The 23,921-nt window shown below is 41.1% G+C and overlaps 1 protein-coding gene across 2 annotated transcripts in view; it reads left to right on the forward strand.

Annotated features, from left to right (window-relative positions):
• The window catches only part of mnb (minibrain), an 83,459-nt gene that overhangs the window by 51,155 nt on the left and 8,383 nt on the right, over positions 1-23,921 (forward strand). For both annotated transcript variants that reach the window (XM_089077378.1, XM_089077379.1), the window contains exons 4-9: positions 1,492-1,742; positions 21,524-21,692; positions 21,931-22,098; positions 22,179-22,465; positions 22,571-22,717; positions 22,921-23,353. In XM_089077378.1, the coding sequence (XP_088933504.1) occupies positions 1,492-1,742; positions 21,524-21,692; positions 21,931-22,098; positions 22,179-22,465; positions 22,571-22,717; positions 22,921-23,353 (1,455 nt within the window). The remainder of the gene's footprint in view (positions 1-1,491; positions 1,743-21,523; positions 21,693-21,930; positions 22,099-22,178; positions 22,466-22,570; positions 22,718-22,920; positions 23,354-23,921) is intronic.

Here is a 23,921-nt window from a genome sequence, read left to right on the forward strand (position 1 = left end):
ATTATATCGTCCTTTACGCACTCTCTTTTTATTTCTTTTTTTTTTTATTTTTATTCTGAATATTTTTGGCGGAGTTTTCATTTGGAATTAAAATACCGTCTGTTTAATAAATAATATGGCGAAATATCTTTGCGTTTTATTTTCAAAAGATAAAACAGGTTAATCAACGTAAAAAGTCAACATGATAAACGTTTAAGATAAAGTATTATTATTAACTGAAAGTATTTTTAAATACGATGAAAACGAAATTATACAAATTTTTGTTTTTTAAAACGAAAAAATTTAAGTAATTTATTTTACATACAAGTTACATAATATATATGTGAACAAATACACGCGTACTCATATATATATTAATCCTAATCAAATTAATTTTGTATTATATGTCAATTTACATGCGACCGAATTTATTTGTCGCGGCAAGCACAATAATCTTACATCTCAGCATCGTGGCATAGATCAAAACAACCTGCAACTTGATGGTCTGACGTTCCCTAATTAACTACGCGAATCTAATTACCTAATGATAAACTTAACAGATAAACATCAATATCAGGCAGTAAACACAAATATTGACTAAACTCGCAACCACGCATTGATCCATTTCTCGCGGTATACTGCAAAGCTACGAATTAAATTCTCCCTGCACGCATACACGCAGATTTCAAAGCCGATATTGTGCGTAAGTGTATGTGTGAATAACACATACGATAGCCTGAACAATAATTCGTTGAATCCTATATATTTATATTTCTTTGCATGCTTGTTATTGCGATTTATCAATATCGATGACATTCATCTTTTCGCAACTTCATAATGTTAAAACTACAATTAATCAAAGAAGAAAAAAATAGCGAAATTTTTTTTATTTTGCATTTATACAGATATACAGCTGATAAATTTGAAAGACTGACAAATATTTCTGAACAAAGTTTCATTGCGTCGCGTTTCTTGACAATCGAGCTTTAAAATTGAAACTTAGTTTTCCTAAAGCCACTTTCGCCAGATTAAATATTAATATTAATAAAATAATAATTAATAAGGATAATGTTTTTCAAATTGCTGCTACTCAATCATTCTGGAAGATAATTTTGAATCGCCGCGATTGATAATTAAGGTTAAGAGTAAAAATAAGATTGAAAGTTGAGAATTGCGTCGCGGCCTGTTGCCAAGAATTGAAAATCGATAATCCATAATCATCGTGCATTCGCGTTTCGGGATAGCCGCGTCTTATTTCGACCTTCGATGTGGCACGTCTCGAGATAATTGTCCCGTTGTTCGATGACCGCGTGTGACGGTTAAGGCAGATAGAAGGCGGCGAATAGAATTTAATTGAGCAGAAATACGACGGAGCTAACCCTTCCTTCGGCGTACCGTACCGTACCCTTACGAGCGGCGCTGGGAGGGCCGAATGTGCACGCGGGATGTATCAAAGTGAGTACTCTTCGGCCGTCGCCATGCATTGATCCGTTTGTCTCCTGGTGCTTTCAGTGAGCGGGAGGACGGGGACCGGCGGTGCGCCCCTTTACGGGCGCCTGGTGGCCGAGGAGCCCATGCCCTCCGCGGTATGCGGTGGGGCCGGTGCCGCGGGTGGCGGGGCTGCCGGCGGGGTTCCGCAGGAGACCCCCTCGGACATTCACGCCATGCAGGCCAGGATACCCCACAGGTTTCGCGATCCAGCGACGGCGCCCCTCAGGAAACTCAGCGTCGACCTCATCAAGACCTACAAGCACATTAACGAGGTAAGGACCCCGTTGTCACGACTTATTTGCGAGCTCGAAGCTCCCGGAAGTTGCGCGAATTTCTTGCGAACGACCCTTTTTTTCGAACGTATATAAGTAAATTTCTTGTATCGTATGCTTACACTTTTTTTTTTTTTAATACTATACACACGGAAAGAAATGATATAGAGTTCAATTAAGTCTAATTGAAAATAATCTTATTAATTCAAACAGTATTAAACGAGTTAAATACGTACTATATTTTTTTTTTTCGTATGCGTATAAATTTTGTTCATTAATATTGCTATTAACAAGATTACTTTTAATTATATTTCATGCTGCTGACTCCAGATTATTTATGTCCGTGCGGAGTATTATAAAATTTACGCATACAAAAGCCATTTTTTTTCTCTCAGATAAAATTATGTTTAAGCAATAATTTTTTAATGATTTAACGAATCAGAAGCGTGTTGTTTTATTTGTTTTATTTTAGAGACTACGTAACAATTATGCATGCTATCTACGTTATTTTTGCATTAATGAGAAAAAGCTGTCTGATATTTCTGAAAGATTAGATAACACAAATAATGATTTAACTTGCATAAGAAAATCTTATCTGTACAACAGGAAATATCAGAAGACTTTTTCTCGTTAAATAATTTATATTCAAAATAGCAATTTCACGTACATAGTTATTCTGAAATTTATATATACTCGTATATATATATAAAGCGTATAATATTAATATATACAGATACAATATATAATATATTCTCGCTACCAATGCTCACGTCAAAAATTTTACGCTGTAATCTAAAAAATATTCGAAATGACGAATATATAGACGAATTCCAGCACACTGATAGCTTATCAAATCGCATCGTTAATTCCATTTCTCAATCGAGCACCGTGTAAACTGTCCGAAGTTTCCCGGAGTTAGAAACGACTATCTTTCTTTATTGCCGAGGGAGCTGGATTCCGAGTTCTTGTATCGGCCAGGGCGTCGAGACGAAAATAAAGTTACCGGGTCACCGGCGTGCATCGTTCGTTCACACCTACGCTTCGTGCGAGGCGTGATGGATGTATCCCTGTATTTAGATTATGAAAAAACATCTCGAAATGTATTGATTGTTGGGGGAGGGAGAGGGATTGGAAATTTTTTATTTCTGACATTAATAATATTTTTGAGAACGAGAAAATGCAAGCTATATAGATATATTTATATAGATTTATAACAGATTAAACAGATATTTAAAAAGTAATTTTTTGTACATAACTACGTACATAAACTATGTTAATGACATTTAATTAATTTTATATAATTATTTATTAATCATTACAATTATCCTATTACAATTATCTCGAATTTTGTATCTTCCTGAGGCCCAACGACATCTAGTCATAATCTTTTTTATCAGAATTTTCTTATTTCATTTTTATATTGGTAATATTTAATTTGGGCATTTCTCACTCTACCAACTTATAAAACACCAAATTGATAAGAAATTTGATTTGAGTAATTATCGAAGGTAATAAATAATATCGCGATAAGACTAAACGTTTACGATTTTGACGTTAAGATTTTCGAACGAACAGATAATATTTGTTTGTACAAGGACTACGTGGATTATTTATTTTCCGTTATCGGGTGATTATAATGTATGAGCGAATAAACAACGTCGCGAAATTATTATCTGATCGCACGTAGAATGAGAAGGAGAAAATGTATAAATGTCTCACGAGCCTTATCCCTTAATTTTAGCAAGATCTGCAGTCAGATTAAATAATTTCGAAGAAATACGAAAAAAATGTGACAGTAAAAAATATATCATAAATTAATTTTAATTATTATTAATTATATTTAAAAATATATTAATATTAAGATGAAAATTTCATAATATTTTTATTTGAAAAAAATTACATGCGTTTTTTTTTTTTACAAAAGAACTACTGTTAATATTATTATATATTTTAATACACAATTTCAAACGAAGATAAAACAGACATCTTTACAAATGCAATTGTTTATCATCATAAGTTGTATATTTTATTATGTCTCTACAGTAAAAAATTACAATAATAATAATAATTGACATTACATCTAAGTGTTCTAAATATATTATAAATTTGCAATGCGTCATTAGAACAAAAATACGCGAAAGAATAATAAATCATTTCTGTTTATTAATTTCTATAATAATGAGTGTCATAGTGCCATTATATCCTAGTTTTGCGACGGAGCATTATAAAGAGATATACTTTTTATGTAATTCATACTACACAATATTTTCTTCGTGTGCGAGAGACAGAGGCGGGAATTACGCCTACTCGAAAGAGATACAGTTCAGGGAGGACGAGAATCCGCTTAAATCGTTTTATTGCGAACGGACGTGGGAAGACATGGGTTTTTTAAATGCGCCTTATATACGAAAAGCCGCTTGTTACATAGTCGAATCCGTTACCACATTTCGCCTTGGTCCCGTAACGTCAATGATACGTCGTCATCGAGACCGATTCTGATCGACGGAAAGATCACGACTTTAGAGCGCGAGTCGCGCTGAGTAATCGGAGATTATTTATCGAGAGATCTTGCATTATTCGAAATTAATTCCATTAATTCCGATTAGATGACACACGATAACCGCGTACCTTCGCGATCACGCATAAGGAAAGATCGGATCTGGCAAGTTGCTCGTTCGCGTTTGTTCGCGCTCGTTCAGTCCCAGATCCAGAGGGCCGTAAGCAAATAAACGGCGGAGTATCCTTATTCACGTTCGATTTTCCAGCGGACGAGCCGTAGCGACGAGCACGCCGCCTTGCATCTCGAGCTGATGAAACGCGCGGCGAATGTTATTACGTCGTCGAGAGGCTGTGTGCATTTTATCGGCGCGTTACGAGAGACAACGGTGGCGCGCCATCAATCGTCGGGCGATTTACGCAGTCCTCGCGAGGCGCCGCGATTTATCCGTAACGATGATACGCGCGCGCGCGATCGATCGGACGCGATCGAAGAGCAATAAAGCGAGCGGGGAGGGGGCGGGGAAGGGGGAGGGGGAACGCGTCGGGACTCCGCCGTCGCGTCGCTATTTATGGATCGACGGCGATACGGCAATTATGCGGAATGCGAGAGAGTCCGTCGTCGCGCGGCTGAACCTCTTCGTTGTCGATTCTTCGAATTCTTTGCGGATAAATCATTCACCGATTCAATCTCGTTGCGCGAGACCCGCGGGATCGTCACGTGGTTCCTTCGGTTATTGAGCGAGGCGAGAAGGGGGAGGAGGGCGAATGGGCAATGCCGATTACGGATATAGTCGGTATAGTGAGAGAGGGCTATTTCTCGAAATTGTTGGTGTTTTGAAAATGGAGATAGTCATCATGGTGCGCAATGAGGTCAAATACTTCGCTTTATTGAAGCAGTTTTAGTAATTTTGAAAAGTGGTAATTTTTTCCGCGCGACTCCTCGGCATGTATTCCTCCATCTCGTTCCATGCGTCATCCCATAAAGTGCACGTAACCAAAGGAAGGAAACATCGTGAACTCTTTTTGCTAAGATTTCGCAATGTGTATTCACGCATTTCTGCGATTAATCTCGAATTAGCCGAAAACGAGGGTTATCCAAAATAAATTGAACGTGACTTCATTACATCCAAGAAACTTAGTCAGTTAGTCACTAACAACTCCTTATTTTTAATCGCGTTACGAATAAGTACATAAGTAAACGATAGACTGGCCCGGTTACCAAACGACGAAGTTGACTCGAGGGCTATTAGCCCGTTCGAAAAGTTTCTCGTCGTGCGTTTCTTTCGACCGACCCGTTCTCGTCGATCGATCGGCGCGAGAACCCGGTCAAAAACCCTGGTCTCTCTCGGCGAAGTGACACGAGATTCGCGCTTGGTAACCCAAGTGGCTGGCCGAAGCCATTAACACGTCCCGCGTGGTAACTGGTAAGCGGTAAGAAGAGGGTCGCGGAAAGAAAAGGAGGATAACGGCGGAGAGAAAGATCGACGTGGTAACCGAAGGAGAGAGGGGAGGGGAGGGGAGGAGAAAGGCGAAAGAAGAAGCGCGTGCCGCAAGCGGGGGGAGATCGGGGCACCGGGGGGAGAGGGCGGGAGACGGAGCATTCCAGTGGTATGAGGTTCGTCGACGCCGGAATCCTGCATATCCGTGGATGCAGGTCGACTAGCTATGCGCTTAGGTGCCAGCCGTGCCGACTCCGTGCCGGTCCACTGCGGTGCGGTCTCTCGAGCGGCCGGTTTGCACCGATTATTCGCGGTATCGTGAGTTCCGGGAAAAAGAGACCGGATATTAACCCTCCCTCTCTCCCTCTCCCCCTTCCTCCCCCGTGCCTTTCGCCCCGTGGAAAATCCCTGACGGGCGCGCGTGCGAGCATCTTATCCGGTCGCGTTTATCATCGCACTCGGCTATCTCTCGGTCTTTATCGCGATGTCTCGGGATCTCCGCCCGCTGTACGGAATGATTTTCCAGCGATTTAACATGTACATTGCCTGTGAGCATCTGCGGAGGGAAATCTTGATTTTTAAAAGTCCCCGCGTGATCTCTTTAGAGGTGTATTATACCTATTTTTATTTACGATGAAAAAATTATAGATTATTCATTTGAAAATAATACGAAAAATTTTGTGGTGGTTTAAAACCTGAATCAAATGTTATTTAAATATGAAGGAATGTGTTTTATGGAATAGAAACGTAAGTAAGAAATAATAAAAAATCTAATTTTTTTTTTATATAAGTACTTGAAATATTCAAAAGGATCTATATAAAGTTTCATTGTGATGCAGGGATTGTTCTGTAAATAAAAATTAAATTTTTTTAAGAGTGCAAACTAATTGAATAATCAATATAAATAAAATGAAATTTTACGTACAGAATCTTAAATATTTAAAGTATTTATATAAAAAATTGAAATTTTTGTTATTATTTCTATTTATATTAATACTAATTATTCTATTTATACTAATTATATTTTTATTAGAACATACTTTTATTTATTTAAATAATTTTTGATTCCATTTTTTTTTAATCACTGATAAATTATTTTATATTATTTTTACATACGATTTTTAGAACAATCTGTAAATTTTTCATAATTTTTTTCATTGCAAATACAAAAATTGTAAAAATTGGTGTAATATATTCTTCTCTAATAGCTTCGTCCTTGTCTTTGGTCGCAATCGAGGCTGGTCAGCTCTCGTTTGTGGAATATCAGATTCCGGTAAAAATGCCATTAATGAAGAATATTAAAATTAATTGGAATCCGCCATGGGGGGAATAATTCTTGCTGCAAACTAGGCCGAAGGTGATGGGGCTCTGGTCGTGAACCTGTTGCACGTTTCGACGTTGTAATTTTTATGACGATGCCGAGGCGCATCGTGGGCACGGATAATGACGGATTTAGGCGGACGCTGGAGATTCCGATCTATAATGAACGCGTAATAATGGAGGGGTCTGCCACTGCGGTGCGCGATGCAGCGCACGATGATCGATAAAAAAACGCAACGATTTACGCCCTAACGTTTCGAGTCGGTGAATATTTCATACACGGTTATTTCCAGCAGCGCCGTGGTAATATCGCGGCAAGGTATTTATGATCGCCTGTGTACGTGTTACTCCGCGAGTATTTTAGTATTAACCCTCCGAGCACATCGTTAGGAGAAATGCAGACAGAATTTTTTTTTTCCCCCGCGCCATCATAATAAGCGTAACGATGCGGAAAGCGATTTCTAAATTAGAAATGTCGCGTGTCTCCCGTGCTGTATTTATCTAATGAAACGTAAGGGCGATATAGAAAAATTCGTCCCCGCATTCGTTCTCTCATTCATTCCTCGCGGGTCGTCGCTCGATTAAGCGGGAATCATTATTTTCACGGGCGAGACGCTGGATTCTCGGATTCAATGACATTTTGTGCAATTTAACTTGAAGTAACTCGGGCGAGTAAGGGGAACGGAGTGTGTCAGGAGATTTCGTTACGAGTTAAACCGTAGATATTCCGTAGATGACCCCCGCATCTATCCGCGGAGCCGGGAATTATTCCTCGTGAACTGAATCGCGCGACGTGTATACGGTGTATACGTGGACAAATAGGGAACACTTCGTGAATCCCGCTCTCGATGTGCGTCGAGTCGAAAGCCAATAAAGTCAATTCACGCGCTGCGGAGAACAATGGACAAGACCGCGAAATATTTAACATATATACGAGAGAAGCGTACCGTCTGTCTTCCCGCGCGCCGTACGCCGCGCCAGCCACTTTGTTTCGCGAGTTTGCAAGATCGAAGGCGACGGCCGAGGCGATGCGCGCGAGCTCGCGTTGCGAGACAGACGCGAAAAAGGAGCAAGACGCGGACAGGAAAATAGTCCGGGAGTTCTCACTCCCTGTCCCTTTCTCCCCTTCCTCCTTCTCCCTTCTTTCCATCCCTGCTCCCTCCGACGGTCTTCGGAATCGGCCGATGTCTTTTACCGAAGGGCCACGGGGGGGTGCGCCACTCCCTAAAAGTTTATGTTCTCTCTCTCTCTCTCTCTCTCTCTCTCTCTCTCTCTCTCTCTCTCTCCTTCTTCCTCTTCCTTTTCCCCTCTCTTTTTCTCTCTTTTACAGAACTTGTAATATCGTCTCCTCTCTCTCTCTCTCTCTCTCTCTCTCTCTCTCTCTCTCTCTCTCTCTCTCTCTCTCTTTCTCTCTCTCCCCCCCCCTGAAAAGTCGCCGAGGAAAATTACGCCGCGAGCCACTTTCGCAAAATGACATTTCAGCCTTGTTATCGATCGCGCTAATCCTGGCACGCTATCGCCGTAAAATCCAAATCGCTCGCACACTTTCACAGAAATTACATATACCGGCAAACTTATATATCAATATACTTGGCGTACACATGTGAGTCATTTATTTTTGAAAGTAGCGTAAGACCGGTAAATCCGAAATCTTGCTTGAATCGATACATCGTATGAGATCATATGATATACACGAATATCTTTCTCTCTCTCTCTCTCTCTCTTTCTTTCTCTTACGTTGAAATTATAATTAAGCCACGGAGTTCCATTCTTGTTGGCTATTTTTAAAATATGGTAAGCAGCTCATTTACATGAATTTGCCATAGTTTAAAATTTATATTCGACGTAATGCGCCATTTTATGTTGTATTTTAGAGTAATGTTCTTGCTTTTAATCTTAATTATTTATTAAATTTATTAGTAATCGAAAAACGTATTATACATACAATATACAATAATAATTATATACTTATATACTTATATAGTAATTTTGTGTATATAAATTAAAATAATTTTATGGAAGCATTTTGTTATCATATCACTCATATCGAGAAATCATCGTAAGGGAGCTTTCATAAAAATTCGTTAACATGAAACGGCCGTGGCGCTTAAGTTTGCGGTTTCCGGCTCCGGTGCGAAAGAATAAGCCTGAATTATACTCGCACTATTTTGGATTTTGCTTCGGTGAGCCGCAACGGTGGAATCGGGCAATGGCGTCGGTTAAATTTAAATTCAAACGGCGTTTAAATTTGAAATTAAATCGGTTGCAACCTGACCTAGGGGTCGTGGGTCGAAAGTGCAACCACCGCGCGTCCTTTCGGAGCGCTCGTTCGCCATTCCTTCCTTGTCATCGGATAGACCGTTATTTGTGCGAAGAAACGAACTACTTATATACATAAAGCGACGCGATTATTTATCAATAACACACACAAAAAAAAAATGAAAATTTTTCGAGCTCTTGAAGCTAAACTAAGGTAATTACATCGCTCGTAAGAACGGCATATTTTGTTCCGAAAAAGATCGATGTGCGAGCGTTGCCTCGGACGGCCGGCCATTGACACATTTTCGTCTTACGTCGCGAGGTGGCAATTTGCAGAATAAACGTCACGTTGTACTCGCGATACACGAGAAAGAAAGAGAGGGAGAGAGAAAGAAGGAGGAGAGTTTTACGAGACCCGACGATCATAGGTCGCGCGTTTAAGTTAAGGAAAGGCAACGACGAGGAATCGAATCCCATCGCTCGAGGCGCTCGTCACAAGTCAGAATAGCCTCGCGAATAATTAAAGACGACCCAGATGCCGTCCGCTCGTCCCGTGTATATGTACGAAAGATCCTGCACCGCACACCGAGAAGGGGACACCTCGAATCTGGTGTGGTTGCACCGGTGAGAGAGAGCCTCGCCAATCCGTAGAGTTTGATTGTAATGCGAAATTACTCTTATGTGAAAAAAGAATCTGATTTTGAACATCATTAATTATCGCGACCGAAAACAACTTTAGAGGCAATACGATAATTGTCTTCCGGATTAAATTATATTTTTGCGTTTAAAATTGCGTTTAAGAGTGTATTAGAAGACACTTTGCATCAAGGCTCTGTTTTTATGCATATCGAGCGAGAGAGGGCTGCGAGGTGGCAGGAGCCACCTTGAAGGTGCTTTCTCATCTTCTACGAAGTCCTTGGCGATGTTTTAGCCTGTTTTGACGGTGCGCGCGCGCGGTGTGCCATAATGCGGGAGAGATATTCAAGGACTCCGGCCGAATGCCGAAAGAAGACGCAGGAGTCGGGTTGAGACTGCGCCAGATTAAAGGCCTCCGATAGAGAATTAGCTGCCGCGCTTCTACAACGCAGTAACCAGCCAGTTTTGCGCCCGGAACGAAATATTATCGCTCCCCTTCTTGCATTCGGGATCCCCATCTTCGCGGAGAATCTTAAAATTTCTTGTTACAACTATTTTTCTTTTGCATTTCCGCAGCAAGAAAATAAAGGGTTCTCTCTTAATTCGAGCTGCAGCTTCTTTAGCTCGTAGATAAATCTTGAAAATTGGTCTTTGATTGAAGTGGCGAACCTTATTAATGTTTTTATTTGTTTAATTTTTTTTTCTGGAAACTCGGCCGTGGGAATGGATAATTTGTTTCAGAACAATTATAGAAAAGTGTATGTATTATGTAAAAGTATATGTATTATATATTGCGCGCGCGCGCGCGCGCGTGTGTGTGTGTGTGTGTGTGTGTGTGTAATTATACATCTCATGTACGATTTTAATATATTTTAATATATTGAAAAGTTTAGATCACTTGATCTGATAAACAGGAAATATAATAATCGTCTCATATAATTATATTATATAACTATCTTAAATAATGCATTTTTTATCTCCATAATAGCGAAGAAATAAAATTTGTAAAATATCATTTGCCAAGTAAATGTTTGGCATAATCTGATACGAGAGGCGCGATGAAATCTGTAAAAAGAACTGAGTCAGCAATACGATGTAATACCCTCGCCTTAAATAGAGCGAGAAGAGAATCGAAAATTTTTGTAATTTCCCCACTGCGGTCATGGTTGAGCGATTGCTCATTTAAGAACAACGCAATTCCTGCGCTATCCATCTTAATTCATACATTATACTTTTCCGTCGCAAATAATTCTCAATGGTGTCATATTTAAATTTCGATATGTATTTAATTTATTTGTGAGCAAAAATTTAAATAGAATTTTACGTCCATTCAATTTTATACAATAAATATATCTTGCTTGTATAGTAAATAATATAAACAAAATACGAGCGAAAAATGTTTTGAATCGTTTTTCTACGCGCATGTAGCTGTGCATGTAGTCACGATAAAAATACCATTAGAATAAGAAATTGAAATCTTCGCGAAAGGCCTGGGGAAGAACACGAGGACAGATTCCGGAAAACTGGGACGCGTGCACGCGTCGTAGACGCAGTTGCGCTATTCAAAGTGAAACGCGAAGGAGATAGAAAGAGAAAGAGCGAAGACCGCGAAACTGCGTCGCGCATGAAATTTGACGTAAGTAGGTTACAATAAGGTCTCGCTAGTGTCCGCCGATGAGCTTGATGTGCAACTAAGCGTTACACGTTTTACGTGCGCCTCGGCAAAGAGTTCGGCGAGAGCGCGTCCGAGGGAACCGAAGGAGAGGCGCCCCCCTTCGTGCGGCTGCTTTCTTGTTTGGTATCTCCCGCCCGTGAAAGTCCGCTCTGATTTTACTCGATCTCGCCGGGATCTCGCCTCGAATCCTTCCGCCGAATTCGCCGCGACTCTTCGTTCCCCCTTACAAAGGGACGAGTACAGTTAGACCCCCCCCGTTTCCAAGCTCTCCCTCCCCTTTCTTCCGGGTGGCCGACTTTCGGTCTTGTCGTCCTTGAAACTTCGATCTACTCTCCAGTTGATGCTCGAGAAAGATCGGCAAAACTTTCGTCTTCTTGCCGAGGATTCCTCCGAAGTACAAAGAAGATATCGGTCCAAAACGCGCGACGTTTCGTAAAGTTGCATCTTGCTCTGGGCGGCTCTTATTTCAGAAAAAACATTCCTGAGATTCACTTGTATGTATTTTCACGTGAAAACCGGCCGTAGCTCGAGCTACTTCGGCCATAAGGATATCGCTTATCGCGATCGTTCATAAAATCCCCGTTTAATTTTCCAAGCCGCCGCGATATCGCGAGCGTGGAAATGTCTTCCAGCGGCGGAAATCGCGTTGGACGCGATCGGCCCGAGGAAGTCCGGGCTATCGAAAGAAAGAAAAAATAAAGACGAAACAGTTCGCGCTGCCCGAGATCGTTCTCGCGAACCCCCTTTTTACGTCGGCGTGTACAAATCTACTCGCGCCGCTAATTAGAAGCGACGGCCGGGTTTATTTTTCGAGGATACGCCACGGTCAGTTGGTGCACGCGCGTTAAAGACGCATTGCCTCGAAATGAAATAAATCATACAGCCGTGGCAACCGCGGAGAAAGAAGGAGAGGAAAAGGAGGAGGAAGAGAAGGACAGAAGGAGAAGTAGAAGAAGGCTTTAATTTATCACGCGCCGCGGTCGCTATGATAAATTAAAGCCCGCTCGCGCTCAGATTTTCAAAATCCGCCCCGAGACGACGCGAAAGAGAGAGACGCTTTCGCGCGCGTCCGCTCACGAACAATAATTACCCACGCGAAATTACCTACAACTTCTAAGCCATTGTCCATTCTGATCTCGTCCGACAGTAATTTCGCTCTCGAGCGGATTAAGCGCGGCGCGGTGCCTTGTCGCCGGGACTTGTCTCTCTCGCGCTTGCCTGTCTGTCTGTCTGCCTGTCTGTCCGTCCGTCCGTCTTTTTCTTTTCGCGCCTCTCTCTCCTCGGTCGTTCCTCTATCGGTTCTCTGTCGTCTGGCCGTGCCGAAACTTTCCGTTGACCGTTGCTCAAGCTTGGTGACTCAGAAACCGCCGCGGTACCGCAGGCCCGAGCTAATATTTTTTGGCACCCGGCATGTCGAGCCGAGTCCACCGGTTCTCGGCACGTTCGAGAAATGATTTTACACTATGGACTAAGTTATTTTTAAAAACGGTCTTTCTTTCATCAAAATGTCAAGAATAGAGAGAGTTTCTCGTCGTTTGCAAACGTATTTTTTATACATTTTATTCAGGGCAAAAAAAAGTTTCGCGTGAAAGAAAAAGAGTTCTCCATTCTAATTCTATCCTCGAAGCAAAAGGCGACGATAGAGTCGCTAACTTTGAATGTATACACAAGGAGCGCAGAGGCGAGCGTTCTCTGCTCCTCGAGACCGGTTGAAATTAAAAAAAAAAAAGATCCAAGGACTCGAGGAACTTCCTCCCATACGCAGCTTCGAGTCGAATTTGGATCTTCAATTCGAATGGCGAGGATCGTTCGCAATCGGTCGGATCTGCATCCGCTCGTCGTCATACTGGCGGTGTTTATCATTCACGATGGCGAATGGAATATGTCGCGCGTGACGTTGGCGAGACTCGGTCTTGCAACTGTCTCGGTCCGCGAGAGGCGAGAAGGCAGAAGTGGCACGTAAGCGACGCTCGCGCGGAAGGTCGCGAAACGGCCGTCGTCGCCGCTGGCTTTCTCGCTCGTTTCGTCTGTCACTTCATTCATGGCTCGACTGATCACGTCCCTTCTATCTATCTCGCCCCTCTCGCCTCCCCCTTCCTCCGCCGCCCCCACTCCGCCGGCTTCCTCTTTCCTCTCCTTCCAGAGTCAGGCCGTGATACGAAGTCGCCTGGCGGGCGTTCCGGACGCTGTTCCGTTAACCCCTTCATAGGACACCGGAAAGATATTTTATAATGGCTATATATAGGATGTCCCGCCGCCCACCGTAATCTACCTTTGTACGTAACTGATGTATGAATTACGCGATATTGAATTTTGGAGTTTGCCCAGCAGCGGGCGGTAAAGGACTAACGACAGTTTGCCAGACAGTTTAATGACATGTACGTAATTTTCACTGCTTTTCGAATCAAAAGAATATAGAAAAAGTGAAAGTGAAGAGTTTACATCGGCAAATAAAAGAATTTCTCATCGACGACTTGTTGAACATAAGTTGAAAGTATGAGGAGGGTAAAAAGCAAAGCGTTTTCTACTTTCCACGAGAGACGACGATCTCATTCAGGATCATTTTCTTGGAAGTGCCGAGAGAAATTAATTTTCTACAACTTCGCAGTCTTTGGCATCGCGTACTTTAATATTAACAAGCATCACAAATATGAATTTAGTTCAAACACAGTTTGGAAATATGATATTATTCGCGTTATTCGTAATATTTTTATTTTCCGATTGGAAAAAGTCAAAGAATCTAAATTGTAACGTAATTACACAAAAAAAAATCGCTTTTCTTAGCATATTTTCTTATGGAAATATACGAGTATGAAGATATCTCAAGTCTGCCCTTTTTTTATCTATCTTATCTGTTCTTTCTAATCTTCTGTTATCTTACTCTCTCCTGCTATTCTCTCTCTCTCTCTCTCTCTCTCTCTCTCTCTCTCTCTCTCTCTCTCTCTCTCTCTCTCTGAGTTCTGAATCGTACGGCATTCGTTTCAGCGGAGGTAGATATTCATAACGGCTTCGCAATCGTCCGATGACGTGGCGATCCTCGTTTCTCCTTCTTCCTTCTCCCTCCGGGACATCCTCCTTCGACAGTCTTTGCAAAAAATATACGTGCCATCATCCTGCGGTAACGTCGTCTTGCATTTGCCTGTAGATGATCCACCTTCGTGAAAATGTCGAAAAGAGAATATATATAGTGATTTTATTCAGAATCTGTGGGAGTTTCCAAAGATATGCGACTATAGATTCAGGATAATTCGAAGACCGAAGAAACATTTCAATTTATTATAAACGATATAATAAAAAAGAGAAGATTACTTTGTAGATAACAATTTGTAGAATCTATTTCGTAAAAAACCTTGAAAACTTATTAATAGCTATTATATTATCTATAGAATATTACTACGATAATAGGATAATTTCCTTTGGTAATTCCAAGGAAGGAAAGCCTTCTACATACGTAATGTATGTGTGTCAAGAGACAAATCTTGAGGACAAATCTTAGCTCAAGCGACACTTCCGAAAAATCTGATATATTAATTCTAGAAATATAAACTTTGCTAACGCACTCGCGAAAATTAAATCAGATTGCTCCTCAGGGTTAGCTTCATCACGGATATCCGCTGATTTTTCCATTATTAGATACCTCGATGCCATTCCCATTTTTTCCCATTATTAGATCTTCGATTGCTCCGGCAATTCATTCGCGATATATTTGTCGAATGAATCATGTTATTTTCATATTTCTGTTTTACATCGCGGTATCGTATTCAATATCGAATCTCCTTCCCCTCCCCCCTCTCTCTCTCTCTGCATTTCTCAGCTTTGGCCGTGCGAAATTATATCGTAAACACGTTGAATGGTCAAGGTATGGAATTCTTTTTTTTTATTCGCAGAGAAAGGTAACGTGGGTGGAAAAATGAAGGTGGAATGCGAAGCTAACTGTGGCATGACGTCGTTCGCGCTGGAATTTATGTCGACTCGTCATCGTCCAGTCAGCTGACGATGCGATCGCGTTATGCAGCACCGCGGCGCGAGTCCGTCATGCGCTTTCTAAGTTCTCAACACGACGCGTGCGATGCACTCGCGGCTATATTCCGCTGCTGTATGCCGATCCGGCGTGAACGCGATTTATAAATAACTCGCCGAGACCCCCTTTCGCAAACAAAAGTCGCGAAGTTGTACGCAAAAGCGGAAGTTCATTAAGCGGGAAAGGCGGGAAAAGCATTTCGCTCGAAGAGAGAGAGAGAGAGAGAGAGAGAGAGAGAGAGAGAGAGAGAGAGAGAGAGAGAGAGAGAGAGAGAGAGAGAGAGAGAGAGAGATTGGAGCGCATTCGCCTCGTCGTCGCTTACGAATGCGTGATTCAATAATAGGAACGATGCCGACGTTCAATAATACCTTAATGAATCATTTCCATGCGCGCGGTTCAAAAGTTTCGCACATTTTCTCCTGAACGAACGGACTCTCGGATATTCTCTCAAGTTTCTCAAATTGATTGAAAATTTTATTTTTAAAAGAGATTTAGAAGACAATAAACATCTTGCCATCTTGATATCTTGTTTTATTTATACTGAATCTATTTTTAATCTCATTTATGAAAATTGTAAGGTTCAAACATTTTTAAGATTTTTTTTTATTAGAAATTCAGATTCGATTCCTGACTGAGGTAATATTTTTTGCAGTAAATATTTTTTGCGGGGATTTAATTGCTACCAAGATATCGGATAAAGTATAACTTTCGATTTTATGTTTACAGACTGTGAGTAAAGCACGTAATTAGAAAGGCTTACAAATGATTTTTCTCTTGAATTTATTTATTATTAATAAATTAATAAATTAATAATAATATAAATTAAATTTATACGCCTTTGTTTATTTATTTATTTTACACACATACACACACGCGCGCGCGTGCACACATACATTTATTTATTAGAAATATTTTATTTCTCGCTTTCAGATTTATTCCTATTTTCTCCATACAAAGCTTCAGATTTGATTTTTAATATTTTCTCGGCTATATTCCGAACAGAAATCTCATTGAGAAATAAGAAAGTCTATCAAAGAGTGTTGTTCGTATCAATGTATATCGCAATTAACCTCGCCCAAGCAGCGAGGAAATCTTTGCGAGATGATTTAATCCGACTTCGTATTTCTTCAGACGTTTGTTTAAGGATCCTTTGAGATTTCCCAACGCAAAAATGCGCTTAATGAGACTCGTTTGCAATACAAACACGCAAAAACGGCGCTAACCGTCGACACAGGGAACGGGTTTTAGGCTGATAGTTTCGTCGCCGGGAAGAACCGAGGGAATTCATAGCGGTATTATTCCTTACATGGGACCTGTACAACTCTCCTTCGACCTTAACCCTTACGGTATCCTCGATCTAATCCGTTCGACGATCTTTTTCGACAAGCCGAATTTATCAGTCTAATCATGATGACGCAGACTCGCGAAGCCCGTCGATCGCACTGACGTTTCTTTTTACAGAAGATTCCTTTACTGAACTTACTACGTTTAACGTAATTTTTCGGTTAATTTGAAAAACGTTTTTTTTTTTTATCGCGACAATATCCTTGTTTCTCCTCCCTATTTGTCTTGCTCTCTTTTCTGCGTCGCTCGACGCTCGTAGTGATCCTGGACTGCTTTTGGCGAAGCTAATGGTGAACGCACTGTATGGGGGCCGGTCTCATGCACTCGCGCATAGCAACAGAAACGAGAAAGAGGGTGACCGTGCGCGAGGAAGGATGACAAGAAAGAGAGAGAGAGAGAGAGAGAGAGAGAGAGAGAGAGAGAGAGAAAAGAAGAGAAAGAGATACTAGAGGCACGTCGTCGTGGAGCTTCTTTCACCTCGGCTCTTTACTTTTGCTTCCTCCTTTCTTTGTTTTAATTAACATTAAGTGATATTGCATATTCATTTTTTATAACATATCTATTTATTATTGATACTATTGTTAGAGTCATTTTACAAAAACATCAAATAGATTCCATGAAAAAGAACGATTACACATTTGCTCGATTTAAATCTACAAACAATAGAATAAATGAGACAAAAATTTCTATTATTTTAATTATTAAGTTACCAGTTCATTTATTAGATGCATATTTAAATTGGACTTTTTTTTTTTTTTTTATTAAGAAAAGAAGAAATTCAGGAAAGATCTCTACTTGTTTCGCTTATCTTTATCTGGATCTTCCACGACGTACATCATTATTGGAAAATATGGACAGATGCTTTTACACGAGATCGCCCCTCAAAGCCCTCTTTTCCCGTACAATCGCGATTCCGAAGCTTAGCCTTTATCAGCCTCTACGTAGATCGTCAGAAAGTCATACACGCTCCATCTAGCGGATACTTCGATCAATCCAGCTTGCAACTTTAAGGAGGAATCTCAGCACCTGTAATGCGTTGAAGGAATCTCCTGTTTTCGGATTTCGAACCTTTAGCGCTACGTTAAAGCACTTTGTACAGGTGGTTTTTCGAAATTCCATAAAAAGATTTGCCCGTACGTTCGTCTTTCACGTGTCGCCCACATGTCACATTGCTGCGATTGCAGTCGGATGCCCTAGTCAGACTGGGTCGAGAAGGAAGAGAAGGAGACAGAGAACAACGGGTGTCCCAATCGGGGAAGAGATGGGAGAATGGATTGTCAACGAGACGGCGGGTGCGACGAAGGGGGGAAGAGGGGGCGGGAAACGACAATGAAATCGCGGGCCCCGTTCGATGAATTCGCGCTGTCTAATACCGGTTTTCTGTACCCACAATCGAAGTGAATCGAATCGAACGGTTGGTTCACCAAATTCGAATTCGCAAATTTCACTCGCGTAAAAAAATTGATTTGAAAAATTATAATTTAATAAAAAAATTTTGTGTAACGCAGCAAAGCTCTATTTAACATAAAATATAATAAACGAATAAATCACAAGAGCCAATATATATGAAAACCGCGCTGAATTCGCTTGAACTCCAAGATTTCTGTTTTGTTATCTGACGGTTCTAAAGACGATCTTCTTGCATCGTATTGATTGCCCCATATCGTTCGGACACGCCTGAACACAAATATTGCAGTAGGATGTAACGATATGTTAAAAATTTAATGAAAAGCACGATAATGATAATTAACAGCATAGAGATTGGTTTTGTATAATAGTGTATGATTAAATCTAATGATCTCTGAATTCATGTAAAAAAAGTTTCAATTTTAAAACAATAATAAGAGTAATGTGCGATCGAGTTTCTTTTATTTCTTCATATATATATATATATAAATTAAATTAATAAAAAATATATATAGAAAAAGATGATTTGATTTAATTTGATATAAATCGCTGTCCAGATTTCCTGTCAAAATAATGCGAAACTGATCGGTCCGCTCACATGAGTCTGTCTCGCTGTCGCAGACAAGTTCCTAAATCAAGTTGGAATTATTTTTTTTCGACGAGCCTGACGAGAGAAAATTCGATCGGGAAACATCATGCTGCGATAACGAATGATAGAGATTCGCGCGTCGGGGTACGCGCGAATTAAATTTCCGAGTAACCCATATACCGGCGCGAAATAAGGTCGGCGTTCCGGTATCGTTATCCTCGTAGAGAGGAAGATCCACGCCTGTGACCGGACTGAAGTTTTAACCCCCGCGTCACGTTACATCGGTTGCCTTTATAAGCATATGGAAGTTTCGTTCGCGCGGTGGAGTCTCCCTACGGGGGTGGCGAAACTCGGGGAAGGAAGGGATAGCTTTGTGCCTGACCCCGTGAGAGTTCTGATTTTATCCTCCCCGCGGAGTAACCGCCATAAATTAAAAAGAAGAAACGCCATTTGTGTTCGGAAGCGGTATTTTAAGCGTTTCAATTCACGGGCTAACACGAAAAGCGGTTAGACGTTATTTGAAAATCGTGAGAGGCTACCGTTTATCTTCATCCGCCAAAGAGAGGGGGGAACCACCATAAATTAAAACAATGAAATGTGATTCGCTGGGAAATGATATTTTAAGCAGTCGTATTTGTGAACTAACGACAAAAATAGTAGGCGTTATTTAAAAACCGTGAAAGTGATATACCGATCGGTCGCGTTTCCTGGAGAAAATTGATATAAATTACGAGAGCCACACAATCTGTTTGGAAACATTAAAATTTTTTTTTTTACGTGAATGAATCAAATTGTCTCAACCATTATTCAGACTTGACGTGAAAATAGCGTTGTAAGACTGCAATAGTATTTAATACGAATGATGACAATTTTCTATCCAGATTTTCTTCCATCAATGAATCATCGATCATCAGAGTTTTGACAAATCTCTTACTAAGAGGTAATCATGTTTTTACAAACTTTGTGTGTTAATCCGAACATGGCACAAGTGCTTCTTTCTTTTTAAAAACCATATCAAGAAAATTTTCAACCGTAATGCAAGATGTTCAGACTAATTTGTCTCTTTCGCAGTTTACAATGGTAAACGCCTAGCGGGCGGTATCAATCCCCGGACTCTTTTTTGTAAATCGAGCTTTGACAGCCTGACCGGTCGAAGTCAAAAATAAGCCGGCGACCCGTCGTGCGCAATCGGTGATTTCGCGCTTCCGGGGCCGCGGCTCAGATTCGACGCCCTCCCTTCCACCGCTCGCGCGGAAAGTGTCGGCATGAGTTCATTAGCCGCGCCGCCGCCGCTGCCGCCGCATCGGCGGCGGTGGCATCGGTGGCACCGGCTGCTCCTCGTACTTCTTCGACGGTACAATCGATGCCGAAATAGAGTAACTAGTAGACGCCGATACAGCGCTGACCATCACCGTGTCGATGACCCGGTGGAGGCGTGCCAACCGAACAATCACCGTCCTGCCGATCCGCGGGGCCCTCTCACCCTCCTCCCTTTCCCTTCTCTTCGCATTTTCTCCTCCTCGTCTCCTCGCTGAAATTTTCGCCCGGTCAGAAAAACTAAAAGGCGAAAATCCTCCGTTGGTACCGCGGGCGACGTGCCTCGCCGATCGTCGGATTATTCCCCTCGCGCGGTGTCGAGTCTGATTTTACGCAGAAGTACGACGGCCGACCGTCGCTTTTCAACGGCGTGGTTTTCACGTGGTCGCGAGCATATCGATTCCCGGGACGGAGGCGGCAGATCGGATTCTGCGCCCTTTTCCCTTTTGCCTCTCCTTCCTGCCCTACCGCATCCCTTCCACCCTCTCGCGTCGCGCGCCGTCCTCTCCTCCACCTTCCTCTCGTTCCCGTAGACGGAGGATATTTACGACGAATTATACAATTCTGCTTTTTTATGCAGACGATTCGTGGGGGCGTCGTTTCGATCAGAGAACAGAAGGAGACAGGAGGGGGGATGGCGGGCCCGAATTCTTGCGTTTTCTTCAGTAATTTATACATCGTGGAAAAATATAAGCGATCGATCGGGCTAGTCTCTCTCTCTCTCTCTCTCTCTCTCTCTCTCTCTCTCCTCCCTTCCTCCTCATCTCGCGAAACATCATGGACCTACAGTCTACATGCGCGAGTAATAAGCTCGGGCCGCGTGGTTCGTTATGTAACCCCGTTTGCTAGGTCCGGCAGATTGATAAAGATAAATGAGTCACATTTTTTAGACCAATCGGTCGATTGACCCGAGCGAAGTTACCTTTCCTCAATGAATACGCCGAATTCGTAAAACACGAGTCGTGATTTAACGAAGAGTTTCGTTTTTGGATTCAATAAATTAGCCAGATGGATATTATAGTCTTTCAATAATGACAAACGTGGAACTTTACAATCAGCGCGAACATATATTGTCAAAAACAAGAAAGAGAAAAGATTGATGATGAAAAAAATAAACATTGGAGATGGCAACGATATGACGAAATGTTTTAATTTATTTTGATCGTTTCTTCAAATGTTTCAAATGTATCTCTATATTAAGCATAAAGTCTTAACGAATTCTTGAATTTTATTCATCGAGAGCATTGCGACTAATTATATTAATTACTTTTCTAGGTTTATTATGCGAAGAAGAAGAGGAGAGCACAGCAGATGCAAGGAGAAGATGGCTCGCATAAAAAGGAAAGGAAACTCTATAACGATGGCTGGGACGACGATAATCATGATTATATCATCAAGAATGGGGAAAAGTTCCTCGATCGATACGAGATCGATTCGTTAATAGGTAAGAATAAAAAGAACAGTGTTTGAACAAACGATAATTGTTATTTTCTGCGTAAATATTGCGATAATTTTTCGATACAGTTGATAATTTTCATCTCTTGAAGATATTGTAATATTTTTTTGACACAATAATACTACTGTTTTAAAAAATTGTGTTATTTAATGAATACATTATGGCACATTTATTCTTTTTCTAAAGTCTTTTCTATTTGACATACTTACACGACTTTTATTTTCAGGTAAAGGCAGTTTTGGCCAAGTAGTAAAAGCATTTGACCACGAAGAGCAAACGCAAGTGGCAATAAAAATCATCAAAAACAAGAAACCTTTTCTCAATCAAGCGCAAATTGAAGTTAGGCTATTGGAAATGATGAACAGAGCGGATACCGACAACAAGTATTATATAGGTACGCGAATACGTTGTGCATCTTGTTACACTCGTGAGATATCGCGCGACACCTAATGTCTTCCTTCTTTCTGATTGCAGTTAAATTGAAGAGGCATTTTATGTGGCGGAATCACTTATGTCTGGTATTCGAGCTGCTATCGTATAATCTGTATGACCTACTTAGAAATACGAATTTCCGAGGAGTGTCATTGAACTTGACAAGAAAGTTTGCACAGCAACTGTGTACTGCCCTCTTGTTCCTGTCTACGCCGGAATTGAACATCATTCACTGTGATCTGAAACCTGAAAACATCCTTTTGTGCAATCCCAAACGAAGTGCGATAAAAATAGTCGACTTCGGTAGTTCGTGTCAACTTGGACAAAGAGTGGGTGTCTTAGAAAGTGCTAATTAGCAAGCGTCCGCATTTTCTCTGTTATCTCATAACGGTTTTTCTCACCTATTACTTCTTTTTCTCTTTTTGCATTCGCAGATATATCAATATATCCAGTCCAGGTTCTACAGATCTCCGGAAGTCCTATTAGGAATACCTTATGACCTCGCGATAGACATGTGGAGTCTGGGATGTATTTTAGTAGAAATGCACACGGGAGAACCTCTGTTTAGTGGGGCCAATGAGGTAAAGATTGATCATCACACAGATTCTTTTTAATCATGGTGAACTTATAGCTCTCGATAATTAATTAATTATTAGCACGAGACGCTATATTTCATAACCATGTTAAGATACATTTGCAATTAATAATTTATTTAAAAATGCATGTTATCTTTAGCGCAAGTTTCTGTTTGACGGTATAAAAAATTTCTCGTATAATTTCGCAGGTCGATCAAATGAACAAAATTGTAGAAGTACTAGGAATGCCGCCGAAACATATACTGGACCAAGCGCACAAGGCGCGGAAGTACTTTGACAAAGTCCCCACGGATGGCTCGTACGTGCTGAAAAAGTCCAAGGATGGTAAAAAATACAAACCTCCCGGCACGAGGCGCTTGCATGATATTTTAGGTGTCGAAACTGGTGGCCCTGGTAGCAGAAGGACGGGGGAACCGGGCCATTCAATGTCGGATTATCTCAAGTTCAAGGACCTAATCGTACGGATGTTGGACTTTGATCCGAAGACACGGGTAACGCCGTATTATGCGCTTCAGCACAACTTCTTTAAGAGGACAGCCGATGAGGGGACCAACACGAATGTCGCTGCTGCCAATAGCGCGAGCACGAGTCCAGCAGTGGTGTCGATGAGCCAGGATCATGGTAAGTTCAAGACCGTTTAGCGCTATTCGATTTTGTCGAATCACTGTGTAATATAGAGGAGAGAAGTACCGAATACGCATTTATGTGCTTCACATCTGAGTTTCTTCGAAACTGGCAGGTTTTCAACGTTGTCTCATCCATGTCTACCATGTAACTCCATGTGTCGTACAGGTACCTCGATTAAAATAACGATAGCTAAAGTTGAAAACGTGTCAGGTTTGCATTATGTCACAATAACTGTACCTTAAATGATGAATTGCGGCGAAAATGATTGCAGCGAGAAATATGATCTTTACTATCAAAGTATGGCTCTATGTCGCTTGATTTCATTCACCATTCATTATTAATATCATATTTAATTACTTCTTACATCTAATGATACATTTAATCATAGTTTCCTCTGAATCGGTCTTTTCAGCAAATGGGTACCGTTAGAAAAAGAAAAATCACGACTTTTTCTTACTGTTCGCTATCTATATAGTTTTGTATAAATGTAATAATAAAGAGGCAGGTTAATGTTTGACTACAATCACATGGTCTGTTCAGACTGCAATAGATTTTCTGAAAG

Source organism: Pogonomyrmex barbatus, unplaced genomic scaffold, assembly GCF_055798465.1.
Source record: "Pogonomyrmex barbatus isolate J1 unplaced genomic scaffold, ASM5579846v1 scaffold2, whole genome shotgun sequence".
Taxonomy (NCBI): Eukaryota; Metazoa; Arthropoda; class Insecta; order Hymenoptera; family Formicidae; genus Pogonomyrmex; species Pogonomyrmex barbatus.